At 42.0% G+C, this 17,023-nt stretch overlaps 1 protein-coding gene across 2 annotated transcripts in view; it reads right to left on the bottom strand.

Annotated features, from left to right (window-relative positions):
- Positions 1-17,023, bottom strand: part of Scaper (S-phase cyclin A associated protein in the ER) — a 329,952-nt gene that overhangs the window by 25,960 nt on the left and 286,969 nt on the right. For both annotated transcript variants that reach the window (XM_075965840.1, XM_075965839.1), the window contains exons 28-29: positions 11,216-11,453; positions 5,256-5,405 (exon numbers count right to left, since the gene is read on the bottom strand). In XM_075965840.1, the coding sequence (XP_075821955.1) occupies positions 5,256-5,405; positions 11,216-11,453 (388 nt within the window). The remainder of the gene's footprint in view (positions 1-5,255; positions 5,406-11,215; positions 11,454-17,023) is intronic.

Below are 17,023 nucleotides of genomic sequence, written 5' to 3'. Positions count from 1 at the left end.
ACAATTTCTTGGACAAAAAGGGATCGTGAGTTGAGAAAATATAAAGCTCTGATTTATCTACTTCCTGGTACTGCAGAGAGGCTGGGCAGGCGGGTGGGCCAAAGCTATCCTTCCTTTCAATTATCCTAAGACTGTGGCTGTGATACCTGGAAGCTATCAGGCCTTTCCAAATGAGAAAGGCAGACACTAATCTAAATGAATATGCAAAGGTGCTTATTCCCAGGATAGTAATATTCAGGCAGTCATATAATCTTTCATTTGAGTTAATTTAATTATCAGACCAAATTTAATTATCCAATACAATGTAAATAAAGCGAAGAGCTGACAGCACATATTAATTATGTTCATTATAATAATTAAATGGAAAAGAATTTAGAAAGTCATGAAAATGCTGTAAATTACAGGGAAGCTTTTGATTAAAACATCATTTTAACTAGACACTGCAAACCTATAGGAAACAGATGATGGTTCAATCACACACAGGGCATTACTTTTATTATCTGGCTTGCTCTCCTGATCTGTGGTATCATGGGGCTCAGCCCTTCTAGTTAATTGATTATGTGGTGGCAAATAAAAAAAAAGTCAATCTTTTATGCAAAGCAGTTACCTGATTAAACAGATTTAGGCTGCAGCAAGATCCAGGACCCACTCCTACCTTTTAGATAAAGATGCTGCTTACCCAGTAGGAAAGGAAGAATCCTCTCTTGAACAACATGCCTGCAGATTAACATGAGACCTACCTGAGCTGAGGGTTATCTTTTCTCCATATAATCAATCCCTTGATTTAGAGAAGCTAGTGCAAGGCTGAGAACAGGGGTTGCTGGGAAAAGGTACCGCTGGGCTGCTGCTGCCTGTGAGGTGAGGCTACCCAGATGACCTTTAGGATAAAAGCTCCACAAAAATGGACATGGGGGTAAGAGCTTATAACTGCTCTTACCACACCTCCTGAGCAAATGTTCACTTAGCAAATTGCAGGGTTTGTGGTGGATAGAAAGACAATCAAAAAGTTCCATTTTAGCAAGGTGGTGGTGGTGCACGTCTTTAATCCCAGCACTCAAGGGATAGAGGCAGGTGGATCTCTGTGAGTTTGAGGCTAGTCTGGTCTACAGAGTGAGTTCCAGGACAAACTCCAAAGCTGCACAGAGAAACCCTGTCACGAACCCCCCTCTGCCAAAAAAGTTCCATTTTAAAGGAAAGCAAATACCTTTTTATCTGTAGAAAACTTCCCCACTTCACTGGATGCAGGTTTGTGGCTGTCTGCCTTATGCAGTCCTCCTTATGTAGACTAGCCCACAGAGCATGGCACAGAGATCCCCACTTGGGCTGGGGGACCCAGCAGATAAGACTGGCAGCTGGTGATGGCATGGCAGAGCAAACCCTAATAAGTTACCCATGAGAAGTCTGCTGTGTCTGCCAATGGTTCTCATTCTCCTCAGTCCATACTGGGAAAACTAGGGGCAGGCAGTTTATTAGTTAGGCTGTCTGGTGTTGACAGGGCCTGGAGGAGAGTAAGGAGGATCTAAAAACCACAAAAGGTGGAGAGTCCTCCCAAAACCAGAATGCTGGTCGTCTACGGTTTTAGTCTCAGACTTTTTTTTCCTTTTTTTGAGACAGGGTTTCTCTGTGTAGCTTTGGAACCTGTCCTAGAACTTACTCTGTAGACCAGACCTTGAACTCTGCCTCATAAGTGCTGGGATTAAAGGCATACACCACTACTGACCAGCTTAGTCTCAGACTTTTAATGCTATAGGCTCAAGGTATTTTCTGGCAAGAGCATCTTACTACAACCTTTCTCATTCTCTTCTTTTTCTTTTTTGTTTACCATGTGAAATAGACATAACATACAATTTAGTAGTTGGAACATTTTAGTCCTACAATTCAGCGGCATTACATATGCGCGTGTGCTCAGTGGCAATACAAATGTGCACACACACACACACACAAATGTAAATGTCACTGCTCTCCAGAACCACTCTACTTTTCAACAGTTACAGATCCATAAATCTAAAGATAAAAGATTCATCTAAGATAGGTAGAAACAGAGCTGAGCTAAAACTCAGGCCCTCTACTTGCTAAACTGTGGTCTGGGTTTATTTATATCTTCCTAGGATCCTTATGGGTCTCCTGGAATGAGACACACACATATGCCCAGACAGCCCATATTGGTATTTGCATTTGGAGGGAAGAATGAGAGTTTGTAGTACACTGCCATCTCGCATTGCTCAAGACACACATCACTGACCACCAGTGGATGGGCCTGACTTCTTTCCCTTTCCTTCCTTCCTTCCTTCCTTCCTTCCTTCCTTCCTTCCTTCCTTCCTTCCTTCCTTCTTTCCTTCCTTCCCTCCCTCCCTCCCTTCCTCCCTCCCTTTCTCTCTTTCTTTCTTTCTCTCGTTCTCTTTCTCTCTCTTTCTGTTTCTTTTCCCTCCCTCCCTCTCTCCCTCCTTCCCTCTCTCCCTCCCTCCCTCCCTCCCTCCCTCCCTCCCTCCCTCCCTCCCTCCCTCCCTCCCTCCCCCTCCCTCCCTTTCCTTCTTTTTTTTTTTTTGAGACAGGCTTTCTCTGTGTAACAGTCCTGGCAGTCCTGTAACTCACATCATAGACCAGGCCAGGGTGGTCTTGAACTCACAGAGATCTGCCTGCCTCTGCCTCCTGAGTACTGGGATTACAGGCGTGTACCACCATGCCCAGCCACTGACTTTTTTAAGTCTCCTAGCACTGTTCTTTGTTTCAGGAGGCTTAATGTACCTCTTAGATCCCACCCTCTACCCACCTACTTGAAGTAGGACTTAAATGTGGATGATGACAGCACTGTAGGGCTGAAGAGGTGACAGACAACACATGGGTATAACAGAAGCAAGGTCTACAGGTCAGGGGTGATGTTTACAAACTGCTTTGCTACAAATCTTTGCTTTTTACAATTACTACCTTTGCTATCAGTTTCCTGTGTTTTGTATTTTAACACATTGTTTTCTCCTCGTAAACTGCTGCATTTCAGCAACGGTCTGCCTTCACTGGTTCTCCTCCAGAGCAGAAGCAAAGGATCAGTTCAGTCCCTTGCCCCCGTGGGAATCACGATGCCAGAGCACAAGGTGAAGGAGCACAAGGTACAGGAGCACAAGGTGCCGGAGCACAAGGTCTGGTTTCTCTCACTTTTCTAATTTCATCCTCTGTGTGAGCTCATCTCTCAACAGTGACCTCCAAATCTTACTGCATCTTTTTTTTTTCTTCTAGAAGAAGTAGCCTGCTGGGGCAATGACTACTGCTGAAGCCGCCTGCTCCTCTACCATCTTCCCCCTCCTAAGTCTCCCTTCTCTTCCACTCCTACCTTAATGCTCTCTCTATCCACTTCAGCTGCCTTTTTCCATATCTCTTCAAATATATGTGCCTCTGTATCTGATCTCTCTGGTGAGACCAGAAATACCAAAGTGTGTGCTTATCTAAAAGGAGAGAACTACTGCGTGATGTAGCATCTGTAGAAAACTCAGAAACGCACAGAACTCCGCATTCCATAAACTTATCATAATGGAGCTGGTTTGAAATGTGCTGAAAGAATGAAACTTTGGACGTGGCACTGCACACGGTCAAACAGCACACTCACAAACTAGCTCTTTACAAGTGCAGCAGAGTGTCATGACGTACAGCACAAACCACTTATGTGTAAAACAGGAAATTGTTAGGTAAACTATGAGTGTCACACAAGGTAAAGCCATTAAGAATGATATTCTGGTATAATATGAAGTACACAGGAAACAGTACATGAGCACACGTGCAATGAAGCCTGTTGGTGACATCCCAGGTGCTGGAGTCAGAAACACCAGGGATTCCATTTTACTCTCTATATTTTCTTTGTCTTTTTCATAACAAATAAGGACTATTTTGTGGTCATAAACACTAGACGAAATGTTAAAGTGATATAAAAATCATTTAGTAGACTGACACACACAAAGGGAAGAAACCCACACAGAACAGTCCCCTCACTTATCTTTTCCTCAGTAGTTTTTAAAAGTTTTGTCAACCTAATGGCCCAGACCCTGAGAAAGAATCTCAGGCTGTTTGCAAGTGAACGAGCTTCCTGGGTATTTCTATGTGGGGATGTGACAATAATTGCCTTCTGGCAACAGGCTCTCGGCAAAGGAATTTTTTTTAAATTTTGTATATATTACTATTCCTAGATCTTCAATATTTTAACCACAAGAATGTTTTTCTAAAATGGACTGTCCATTTCTTGCCATTCTTACAGAGAATGCACCAAAGGTCCACTTTGTCTCCACGCTTACTAAGAGCCAAATGCTCCTGTGAACCTACAAGGCTGTGGCTGTGGCCTTCTGAGCCTGGCCTGTTCTCTCTGTCCTTTCCTCCTCACTGGACATGAAGTGGCACCTCTCAGTGCACAACTTCTTGTCTTGTATGTGGCTCTGACAGCAAACCATCTCTTCTCTTGCCTTCCTCTAGTGTGTTCTAGGCTGGTATATCTCATAGGCACATTTATTTGAGATTTGATTAAAATAAAAACCAGTAAGTTTAGAGTAAAAGCTAGTGGGCTGTTAGGATCTTTTTCTCAGTTATAATCTATACAATCATATTTCTGTCTAGATAAAACTATATAAATTAGGTGGTTAAGAAATAGTTTGATATGTTAGCTGTGCCATAATTTATTTAAAAATAAAGTGGGAAGGAGAAGGTGATTTATTATCATCTTCCAATTTGTAACAAACAAAATTCCACATTTATAAAGCAAGAGAATGCATTCATAGAAGAACCTTTACTCAGAAACCAAATAAAGCAGCCAGGAACAAAACTATACCTGTCAGTCAAGCAGGAGAAGTCAGAATCTTGCACTCTAAGGTTCTGCCCCAAACATCTGGAAACCTCTGAACACCCAGGCAGAGGAAAGGCCAAGGACAGCTTTATATGTTTTACTAAGTGACCTGAGCCAAGAGATGCAGACTCTTCCTTCTCACAGTGAGGGCATCAGAGTTCATGCAGTGTGGGAGTGGAAGCTGACTGTATAGGAGGGAATGGAAGCTTCTGTAGAAAAGATTTTACCTTTATAGCTTTAAGAGGAGGCCCTTGGGCTATCTGGTGCAGATCAAATATCTTCAGAGAGATAATGCCATCAACATAGCCTGGGAGCCTGGTTAAGGGCCTTTACACAGGACAGATGGGTTCCAGCAGGCCAGCCTGCCTTTTATCACTCCAATACCTCACACCCTCATTGCTGGGAGTAATCAAAGGTAACTTCCAGAGCTTCTTACCTGGTTATCTGGGTGGTTGACAGTGAAGTAGCCCACACAGACGATGACCTCATGAAGGAGGCTTTCACAGGAGACTTGGTTGCAGTGGCCCAGCAAGGAGCTAGCCATGTGACGGAATGCAAGGGACAAGCCCTCTGCCCCTACAATAGACTGACAGACAAGGAACAGTTAGAACTCCCAGCTCAGGAAGAGCCAGGGCTGCACATCATATAGCAAGACAAGGCTCTGCACACTCTCCGCTATGCAGCTAGAGGAGCATGACATCTCGTTCTCGTCTTGTTTTAAACATTTATAGCATGTATTTAACAACAGAGCTCCTGTTCCTCGAAAAGTGGAGAAAGGGACTAAGGGTACAAGTTATAGACGTTCTGAACTTTCAAACAGCCTAGGTGTCAAATGTAAGGAAGTTTGCTTGAACCTGGAACTTTATCTTTTTATTTTATTTTTAAAGTTTTTATATTATTTTTTAACTGGAATTTTTCATACAATAAAATGTTTTTCCCTTTCCAAACTTTCCCAGAATCTTCAGACCCACCTCTACACTTTGTTTTCTTTAAACAAAACCAAAAACAAATGAGAAACACATACAACACTCCCCCCAAAGGAATCCAAAATATACAAGTAAAAGACCAATAAGACAAAATGCCCAAATGAAGCAATATGAGACAAAAATATGAACCTGATATATTTCTACAGTACTATGGGTGCTCAGGTGTTCTTAATCTAGTAAATGGTCAAAATAAATGTAATGTTTAACCTGAAGGACAGAAAATAGGATCAAGACACTGTCCACCTAAAACAGTTACTTAGTACAAGCTTAATAACTTACATTTTCTCATTTGTCAAGAATTCTTATTGTAGAAAATATGCAGACGTGTATAAACACTAAAATTTATCTGTGAATGTACCATGTAAGCTAATTTCTAGCACTTTTTCAGAAGGGAAGAAGTATATTCTTGTACATAGCGAAAACATTTAGTGTTCTTGTAGGCTCTGGGGATTGTACCCAGGGCCTCGCACATGTTAAGAAGACACTGACCACTGGGCTATATTCCCCACCTTTGTATATAGAGATAAATACCTATTTGTAGCTTTTTTTCCTTATGTTCAAATAGAAAATAAATCTAAATAAGAATTGTTATTCAAATAAATAGTGCTCGAAAACAAAGGCTACCAAAAGAATGTGAAAAACCAAACCAAAACAAAAAATCTTCTCCCCAAACTTAGGAGCTCTTCAGCTATGAGGCTTCTGGGATCTTTTCTCCAGACAGCCTATGGGCTGTCAGTGGTGGGTGACTCGGGAGGAGAGTCTGAGTCTGCCTGTGCAGCCTGAAGCTTCTATTTAATAAACATGTCAAGCAGACAGAGCGACAGGAGGGCAAAGGGGAGAGGCGAAGCCCGCAGAGCGCACTGCAGCCCACACTGGAGCTGAGCACTGCTGCTGGCCTCTGGGAAAGCCACTGGTTTAAAACTCATCTCTTTATCTGAGGGCTTGTTGGGTTTGATGGCTGTGGGTTGGAAATTTCAGCAAACCCACTGTCTAAATGGGGTGACACACAGCCCTTCAGGTGCATTGCTGAGACACAATGACTGCAGGCTGCAAGAGTGCCTTCTGTCACAGTCATACTGCCCCAAGACAACCCCCACCCCAAGTAGTTTTCAAGTCCCAAAGACACTTTAGGAGGGCTTTGCTCCTTTAAATCAAGTCCTGACACTTTCTCAGTTCAGCCCTCATTTAATTAGTCGCGTCCTGCATGCTGTGACCTAGTGCCCTCTGTTTAACCTTCCCTGATAAGAGCAGGTCAAAGGGCATGTATGTTTGAATATAAAAATCAAACCAATTTTTCAAGGAAACTATATTTCCTTTCTAGCCAGAATTAATTGCCAAGTCAGTACATTGATTTGTTTCTTGAGACCACCTTCAATTGTTAAAACTGTCACTGCAAATGCAATGTACAGTATCACTGCCCTCTAGGCCATCTGTGCCAGTATGATTTCAGAGTGGACTCCTGCTCTTTGCTGAGGGAGGAAGTATTTTAACAGCCTTATTGGTATATGATGAAAACGTTCTAAAGGACAGCCCTTTTGTTGTTATGACACACAATAAGCACACAGATGCATGGCTCTGAAGCAATGTAGAGAAGCATGGATGCTACATTCGGCACTTTCTGATCCAACGTCTCCCAGGAGGCTGAGTAAACGCTTTATCTTTATAAGCCACACAGTAAGAAGCTCGGGAACAGCATCCACAGAAATGCCCAGCAAGTGGACTGCCCAGGGAAGGCCCAGACTCAGAGACCAGAGGGTGTCAGTTCATGTGTCTGGGCCTAGCACTTGCTGGCTAGCACAATAGCATTGTGCAATCTTCTTTAATCTTCTGTTTTTGTAAGGTGGATGTTTCTAATTTGCTTTAGATGAGGGTACTGAATCTTAAATACTCAGATGGCTTGTCCAAGGCCATACAATCTATGGTGGTGGGGTTGCTTAGTAGGGTCAGTCTGACTCTGGGCGCAGGAGCTTGATGAGCATTGAGAGTCATTGGCACTCTAAATTCCTGTGATAGCTGGAGGTGTGATGTGACCATCAGTGGTGTCTGTGCGGACAGATGAGTCATCTAGCTTGCTAAACACTGGTGCAGTTCATAAATGCCCTCAAATATTTCACCATTCTCTTACTAAAGGTGAGACCTATGTCTCTCTTTCAGTCTAGGAGGTTTATGACTGATCCAACCAGTAGTACACACTACACACACACACACACACACACACACACACACACACACACACACACACACATTTTATATAGAGAAATGTTGTTATTGTTGTTTTTTTTTTAAGACAAGGTCTCATGTAGCCTGGGCTGGCCTTTTGCTCACTATGTTGCTAAGGTCTTGAATTCATGTCTTCTTCCTCCTCTTCTTATCCTCCCTCCCTCCCTCCCTTCCTCCTTCCCTCCCTCCCTCCCTCCCTCCCTCCCTCCCTCCCTCCCTCCCTCCCTCTCCCCATTCTATAAGCACAGAACATTGTTATTATCTTTAAAATATATATTATTTATGTGTATGCATGAGTGCTTGCAATGTATATATGTATACCACACACATGCTTGGTGCCTGCAAAAGCCAGAAGAGATCATGTGATCACCTGAAACTGACCTTGCAGATGTTTTTCAGCTTCAAGTGGGTACTAAGGGCTGAGCCAGAGTCCTCTGCAGGAGCAGCCAGGGATCTGAACTGCTGCTGCGCATCTTTCAGTCCCCTTAACACTGTTTTTGAGAGAGGGCCTAGTAATGCAGTAAAGCTGTCCTCAAAGTGTAGGAGTCCTCTTGCCCCAGTTTCTAAGGACTAAGAACATAGTGTGCTTGATATATAGCTATATGACCTCTCAAAATAGGTCATGAAAAGTCATGCTGTCTGGTTCTCTTGGAACACTTGCTTTCCAGAAACTTCCTCTTAGGACATTCCCCTCAGGATTCTGCTATCATAATCTTTTGAGAAGTCTCTATCATAAGATAAGCTGTGTATAGGACTATCAGCTGGCTAGTACTCGAGCCTTTGAGGTATCCCGAACACCAACATGAGCAAAGGATTCTCTAGAGAATTTCAGTTCCTAGCTCCATGAGATGTGCTTACCCTTCCTTTCATCCTCCTTTTTCTTTTTTTCTTTTTCCCTTCCTGAGACAGGGTTTCTCTGTGTATCTTTGAATCCTGTCTTGGAACTTACTCTGTAGACCAGGTTGGCCTCAAACTCACAGAGATCCACCTGCCTCTGCCTCATGAGTGCTGGGATTAAAGGCCTGTACCACCGCTGTCTGGCTCCCTTCCTCCCTTTTCCTCCTTTAGCATAGTGACTCTCTTGGTTGAAGCCTTGTCATCATGGAGTAGAGTCAAGTCACCCTCATGAGCTACAGAATTCTCTATATAATTATATACTCACAGAGTCTGAGAGCATAATAAAACTGATCACATTGCTATTGTTTACTCCATTAAGTTCAAGTGCTTTTTTCTAAATTCATAAAAACAACTGGATTAGGTGTACACTTTTTCATAATCTATGGTAACAAGGAAATCATTTTATTTGGATCTAACTGATGGGACTACTACTGGATTCTATATTCTCAAGTCCTCTGATTCAGAAGTAGCAATCCCTGACATTGTCTGGAGCAGACTCTCTCATGTGGGTGTGCTGTAAACTACTACATCTTTGAAGACTGCAGTTAACAGCAAAGGCTGCTTCAGCTGCTTTGGAAGTAGCACACATTGATCCTAGAGGAGGGTCTTCTGTGCTTGTGATGGATAAAGTAACTATAAAGTATAGGCTCCAACGATACAACTCACTAACTTTTCTTAACAGGATCCTAGAGGACATGAATGAACTGAAGACATGGCAGCCGTTACAAAGCAGAAGTGTTTCTCCAGCTCAGGGCAGCAGAGCACACTGTCTTCAGTGTGCATCTCTCAGCCCTTTCCCCTCTCAACAAGTAATTCATCTAGATTATGGGTTCATCACCTGCCAAGTTTGTTCCTTTTTTAATGAAATCACTTGGCAGTTAATAAACGGACAGGGAAAGTCTATTCCTTGGGGCTTGCTCTGTTACACAGGTTCAGTGTTTTTGAAAATTAAATTTCCTACTTGAAAAAAGTCTGTTTTTAAGCTGACAGCATGGTATTATAGCAAAAGCCATTTTTCTTTCTTTAGCTATAAAAATTTATAGCACTTTGTACAGTTATGTATAAACGGCCTTTACTTTGGACACAAATCAGTTAAATCATCCAGAGAGTTATATCAATCAAAATAATCAATTTTGGTTTTATTCTATAAAAAGCCATTAGTTTCCTTAACATTTAAAAGTTGACAGGATGATAATACCTTTATCTAAAGAATTCAGGATGGAAGTTTTGTAAGTTACGACAGCATGGCATAGGCTACATTTAAAGAGTGGAGAGTCATGGTAACTAATCTTATTTCAGCTAAATAGAATTTAGGTAAATTATTTATCAGTTTCTCTGTCTGTAAAATGGGTACAATAACATTTTCCATAGTATCTATGAGGATAAATGAGAAAGCACATGTGGAACATTTAGCATGGTACCCAAATCAGTAGCTTAATGAAGGGTACATATGCTTTATAATTCTATTCTGGGATCTCAGAACCCAGAGAAGAGCCTCCCATTATATATACATTAAAAGATTAACTTTTGGAGACTGGAAAGATGGCTCAGCAGTTGGGAACACTAGTTGTTTTTCTAGAGAACCCAGGTTCAATTCCTAGCACCCACATGATGGCTAGGAACTGTCTATAACTCTAGTTTCAGAGGGGATCTGATGCCCTCTTCTGGCTTCTGCTGGTACTAGGCGTACATGTGGTACATAGACACACAGACAAGGAAAACATATAAATGAAAATAAGTAATCCTTAAAAATGGTTTCTAAAAAGATTAACTTTGGGGGGTTGGGGATATGGCTCAGTGGGTAGAATATTCGTTGTGCAGTATGAGAGTCTAAGCTCAGACTTCCAGCACCCACATAAAAATCCTGGCATGCCAACGAGTGTCTATACTCTAGTACTAGGTACAGGGAGACAGGCGGATCCTGGGGGTTTGCTGGCCAGCAAGTCTATCATAAATGGTGAGCTCCAAGTTCAGTGAGAGACCCTGTCTCTAAAAAAGGTAGAGCCAGGCATGATGGCACACATCTTTAATCCCTCTGAAGGCAGGTAGATTCTGTAAATTCGAGGCCAACTGTTCTATGTAGGAGTCCCAGCCAGGACTACATAGTGAGACCCTTTCTAAAATGAATAAATAAATAAATAAATAAATAAATAAATAAATAAATAAATAAATAAGACAGCCAGCGAGAAAGGAGGATACCCAGCTCCCACCTCTAGCCTCCACATGCACATGCAAGGACACACACATAGCAACTTTTTTGTTGGTTAACACAACCTGAATCAAGGTTTAGTACCTGAAAAGCAGGCAAATCAAGAACTGCGAAACTGTTGAAGAAACGCAAACTCTGAATGGCTACTTGGATGGTGTTCTGGGTGTAGCTCTCCTTGGGACTGGTAGAGCTGGGGTCTGAGATGGTGCCATGGAAGAGGATACAGTAGAGCATGTGCAGAACTCCAGCCAAGTCTGTGGCCCGAAGAGCAGCTGTCAGCCCTGTGGGGTCCGGGTGATTATTGTCAAATATGCTGCAGGACCTGACAAAGAAACACACAACTCTGAGAAAAATCTAGTTAAAGGATGTTAGCATTTTTATAGGTTAAATGAAACATAACAAGCAGACCATTAAAAAGCAAACCAACTGAGTTGTGTAATGAGGTAACAAGAAACCTCTAGAAACAAATGCAGCCTTCCCCACTTAGTGTATGTGGCTTCCCTTTCTTTTCCCTGGGGGAGCAGCCTGCTCCGCTGTGGTAACTGAGCACCATGCAGTTGGTGCTGAGGCTGCTACTGCCCTTCCTGTACTTGGCAGCCTAGGATACCCCTACTATCTCTAGTGCCTACATCTGGGCAAACTGTAAAGAGTCTGTGAGAGCTTTATGGACTCAGAGATCCACAGTTTCCCTTTCTGGACCTACAAAGGGAATCTTCTCAGGGGAAGCAGTTACCACGGAAACATAGGTCCTCAAAAACCTGCAGTAAGTCCATATACCAAAGCGAGATGCTTCAACTGCTTTGTAGGCCCTGTTCCAGAATAAACAATATATTAGCAGGATAGGCTGTGTAGGCCATAGTTTCCCAAACCCTAAGATTAGGTCTATATAGATCATTGCAGACTCAGCTTAGTCATTGTATGTAGCTTTACTGATTAGACAGAAAAGGCAATTTAGTGGTAAATGAATTCTTAAAATCAACAGTGAGACAGCAAGGTTTTGCTAAATCTATCTCATTCCTGAAATAAGGCATACAAAGCATGCAGTCAAAGCATATACAGCTGCCAACTATTCATTCACCTTCCTGTCCCCAGCTTCCAGCTACTAACAACAGACTGCCCTCTGAGGAAACAGCCCTCCTTACCTCATTGCTAGAGTACGTGATGGAGCCCTCCCTTGTTTACTCTGGCACAAGCGTGCCTAGCTCAAAGCTTAAACTCTACGTTTTATTTCCCTAGCTGTTCAGCACATGCCACACTCAGAGCCAGAAGGCTGCAGAGGGACACTTTTGTCACTAAACTTGGAAAGAATTCCCCCTTTTTCTTTTACTGAGTCCAAGAAGATGCAAGTTTTAAGGTGTGATAGACAGGGGCTCTAACTATAGCAGAGACAAACCCTAATGTTCCTTGGTGCTGTTCCAAGTAGGTCAGTTACCGCTTTATCATGGGACTTGGCTTTTTCTCTGGGAAGTTTTAAGATGCTGCTCAGTGTCCTTCCTAATACTCTATCATCTGTGCAGCCCTCAGCAGAAGTGCCCACACTACTCTGTGACCATGCAATGACACCCTTCTCAAGCTCAGAACACGGAGAGGTTTTTCCCTATCATTGTCAACCCTTCAAGCAGGAACGCAGGAGGGAGAGAGGCACTAAGATCTATGCTTATTCCATCATCTTGCTTGTAACATTCAGAAGAAATCACTAAAGAACTCAGAGGGCTGGCTGGTGAGTTTCTAGTATCGTGTCTAAAGGGATCGTTTTATTCATTTTAATTTGGTAGTTGCATCGAAGCAGAGTTTTATTGATAACCTTAGTCAGCATTTATGTCTCAGATATATTCTGTTTCTGATATTGCTCAGAACACAACCACAGAACATGACAAATCCTTGTGTTCTTCTCATGGAATACTATTACCTTATGCACACAGCAGGATCCTCTCAGTTGCTGGGGTTGGTACTATTCTCATGCATGGTGTGCACTATGTAACAACTACAACCTAAAGCAGATCATATGAGCTTCTTAAGTAGCAGAGGCAGGGGCATGACGCAGGCCTTATTACCTGTGTTCTGCCCAAGGACCAAAACATTCACACAGAACAGGAAGTGATCTCTTATTTTTCTTTGCCTTTTCTTTAGTGAGAATTTGCAATTCACTGAATATTGTTAAATTTAATACACATTTGTGACATAAGGGGGTCTTTATATAGTATGTTACTATATAAAGATTAAAGTTTTTAAAAGGACTTTGATTATAGGTACATTTGGAACACTTTTTACAAACTTTTTAGTTGAGTATCAGTTGGTGCTAGCTTCCTGCCATTGAAGTCAAAAGAACTAGGAGTCCGACCCTAACTACAGACACGAGAAAAGATTAATTTGTTTGCAGTTATTATATAGGGTCTGAAAAGAGACTCGTGTTGGGATTGGTTAACTGCCTGTTCAAACAGGCTAAATCAGAAAGCAGTTCTCTCTAAAACTATTTTTTTGTTTTTGTTTTTGTTGTCGTTTGTTTTGAGACAGGGTTTCTCTGTGTAGCCCTGGCTGTCCTGGAACTCACTCTGTAGACCAGGCTGTCCGGGAACTCAGAGATCTTCCTGCCTCTTCTTGCCGAGTGCCACTAATTCTTAATTGGTTTAATAACCTGAGGAGTGTGGCACTATTGCTGGTAATCAGAGCTGACGACTCTGAATCTGAATGCTGACTTCCCCTTACTGACCTGCTGCTTTCAGTAGATTATTAGCATATTCTAACACAAATATTCAGGAAAAAAGTTTTATTGCTAAGAACACTGTCAGAACCTTTCTTAGCAATTACTAAAAGTCATGAATTCTATTTTTTCTTCCAAAGAATAAATGCAAAAAATACAGTTTCATTGATAAGAACATTGTCATAACCTTTCTTAACAATTACTGAAATGATATGAATTCTCTATTTTTTTCTTCCAAAGAATAAATGCAAAAAGTCAACCAACCAACCAGCCAAACAAACAAACAAAAAAAATCAAAACTCAAACAGAAAGCTTAAAGAGAAGGTCACCAGCAGTGTTTCTCCTGCAGCTTCATGGGGAAAAGAACTGACCTTACAGCTAATAAAACAACACAGTCTTTGGAAATATTCTCCTAAGGAAATGAAAGTGTTGGCTGATGAAAATCAACCAAGCTTTCAGGGAGTGAGATGTGGAAATGGTTCAAAATGCATATAATATTGCTTTGAGGAAAAGTATATTTCTCTTAAAGTGATCTCATGAAATATAAAAAGGCTGTGAGGGCCTTTTATTTACTTAAATTTTTTAAATTCATCAGTCAATGTATTTATTTGTGTGTGTATGTGTGCATGTGCACTCCAGCACACATGTGGAGGTCAGAGGGCAGCTTGTGGGAGTCTGTTTTCTTCTTCTGCCATGTGAGTCCCAGGGATCAGGCTCAGGTCCTCAGGCTTGGGCAAGCTCTTTCCCTGCTGAGCCATCTCTCTGGGTCAATGTTTACTTCTGATTTAGCCTGAAATACAGATCATTAGCCATCAGTAGATGCCTGGCTCCTGTTGAGTCTTAACTCTTAGTTATAATCTCTTTAATCCCACATGTTTATAGTAAAAGGCTTTATGCATATCATGAATGCATTATAGAATTTTTCTTAAAAAATGTGTTATTAAGAGAAAAAAGGACACAAAGTTGTGGGAGGCCAGGAAAGTGGGGATGAATGGGGAGGAGTTGAGAGTTGGAGTAGGGATAAATATGATAAAATATATTGTATGTAAATTTCAAAAATTAATAAAAATATTTAAAAAATGCATGAAGGATATTAAAAATTAGACATGAAGTTTTGCATAGCAAACTTTAAAATTTTAAGACTCTTTAATTGTTTTTAACCATATTTTAAGGTATTTTTATTTGGATTCCAGTACTAGAAATTTTAGTGAAATATTTATTTGAATTCACTAAAACTAGATTTGAATAAGTATAACTGGGCTATCATTACTGCCATATAGCATATAGCACCTGAAATCTAGCTCTTTTTTTTTCAAGACAGGATTTCTCTGTTTAACAGCCCTGGTTGTCCTGTAACTCACTTTGTAGACAAGGCTGGCCTCGAAATCACAGAGATCCACCTGCCTCTGCCTCCCGAGTGCTGGGATTAATGGCGTGCGCCACCACGCCAGTCCCAACACTGCTTTACAGGAGTGTAGAATTAGGCAAAAAAGCATCAGTTTGCATAGGCGTGAATCATAAGCCATCCATTACATAACTGGCCTCAACTAGCCTAAACCAGCAGTAGAGAGGTGCAGTTCCAGACTCTGTAGCTCCTTCCCTCCCATTTGTTCCTAGTTTGTCTGTATTCATCTTCCTGACTTACAGCATCCATGCTTCCCTTCTGTAGGGCTGAGGACCATCTAGATTACTCTCATAGCATCTGGGATTTTGCTTCATTCATCTGTTACTTCTAGAATCTCTGAGGCATCTTGTGGAACTTCAGTTTCAGTACTGAAACAGTGCACAGTGTTGGTGTGGAGTGAATTAAGGCTGTGCCTGCCCTGGTGATGGATGAGAACTTCACTGAACAAAAAGTGAATTATTTCTCAGCAGAATTCCAGCTTTTGGCTCTTAGATACCGGGATATTCCAAGATAGGCAATACTCATCTAGTGATATCATCATTTACCAGGCTTTCTATGAGCACAAAATGAACGATGCTCTCTTGGGTACTCCGCTCAAAAGCCAAAGTGCCTGTGCTCCAATACAACGAACCAAATGGCAAGGAAGACCTGGCCCTTAAACTGGAGGAGGCTGCAGTCCAGTAATGGTGGGTCTGTCAACTACCTCTTGCTGGTAGAACAAACTGTCACAACCTATTGGCAGCAAACAACATAAATGTAGCATTTTAGAGTCCTGGAGGTTGTACTAAAGACATCGCCACAGTTTGTGTTCCCTCAGGGGTGCAGGGCAGAGGGGTGCTTCCTGACCTTTTTCACAAATTGCAGATCACACTCAGACCTCTCTAAGGCCCACAGTGCACCATCTTCACATATTTTTAACACACACACTACACTATGTTTAGTGTCAGATGTCAGCTTTGGGCTTGCTGGTGTAGAGTCCTTGCTGGGGGTTTTGAGTTTCTTTAGATGGTGTCTCTGGCTAAGCCCAGGAAGTGGAGGAGACCCAGTACAATCTTGGGAAAACAAGGTGACTGGAAGGGAAAGGAGAAGCTTCCAGGGAGAGAAGGCAGCTCAGGGTGACTGGCTGGTACTAGCCCCAGATCTTGGAAGTGCACAACAGGGATGTGGTACAACAATGACTCTCATCTGAGACACTTGGACCTCCATAGTTTCAATTTTTGTTCTGAAAACAGAAAAGGGTCCTAGTTTTGGCTAGTCTGACCCTTCTGGTTTTCAACTGGGCCACAGAGGATCTGCCATAGCCTCTTCTGCCTTGCTTAGTAAAGGATGAGTAACCGGGGAAGAAAACTGTCCTAATGGGACTATGATCACTACAGACATTGCTCACAGAGCTTTCTGTCTCTCATTCTTGCTTTTTTAATCCATACTTCATAGAGTATGAAAATTTTTTTTCTTTACAAGTCACTCTGTTTAAACACCTCCAATTGGTTTCCATCAAGCTTAGACTAGAACTCAAGTTTCCTGTTTTTTCTTTTTCTTTTTTTGGTTTTCCTAGGTCAGGTTCCTCTGTGTATCCCTGGTCATTCTAGAACTTGCTCTATAGACTAGGCTGGCCTCAAACTCATAGAGATCCACCTGCCTCTGCCTCCCAGGTGCTGGGACTAAAGGTATGTGCCACCATGCCTGGCAAAACTCAGATTTCTTTGTGAGTCTTCCCTCATTTCCTGGGCTGGACTTCCTCTCCTATCACTTTCTTCCTCATCTAATTCAGCACCCACCAGTTTTG

The sequence above is a fragment of the Microtus pennsylvanicus genome, chromosome 3 (genome assembly GCF_037038515.1).
Source record: "Microtus pennsylvanicus isolate mMicPen1 chromosome 3, mMicPen1.hap1, whole genome shotgun sequence".
Taxonomy (NCBI): Eukaryota; Metazoa; Chordata; class Mammalia; order Rodentia; family Cricetidae; genus Microtus; species Microtus pennsylvanicus.
Note: the sequence above shows the minus strand (reverse complement) of the source record. Positions and strands in the feature narration are given on the sequence as shown.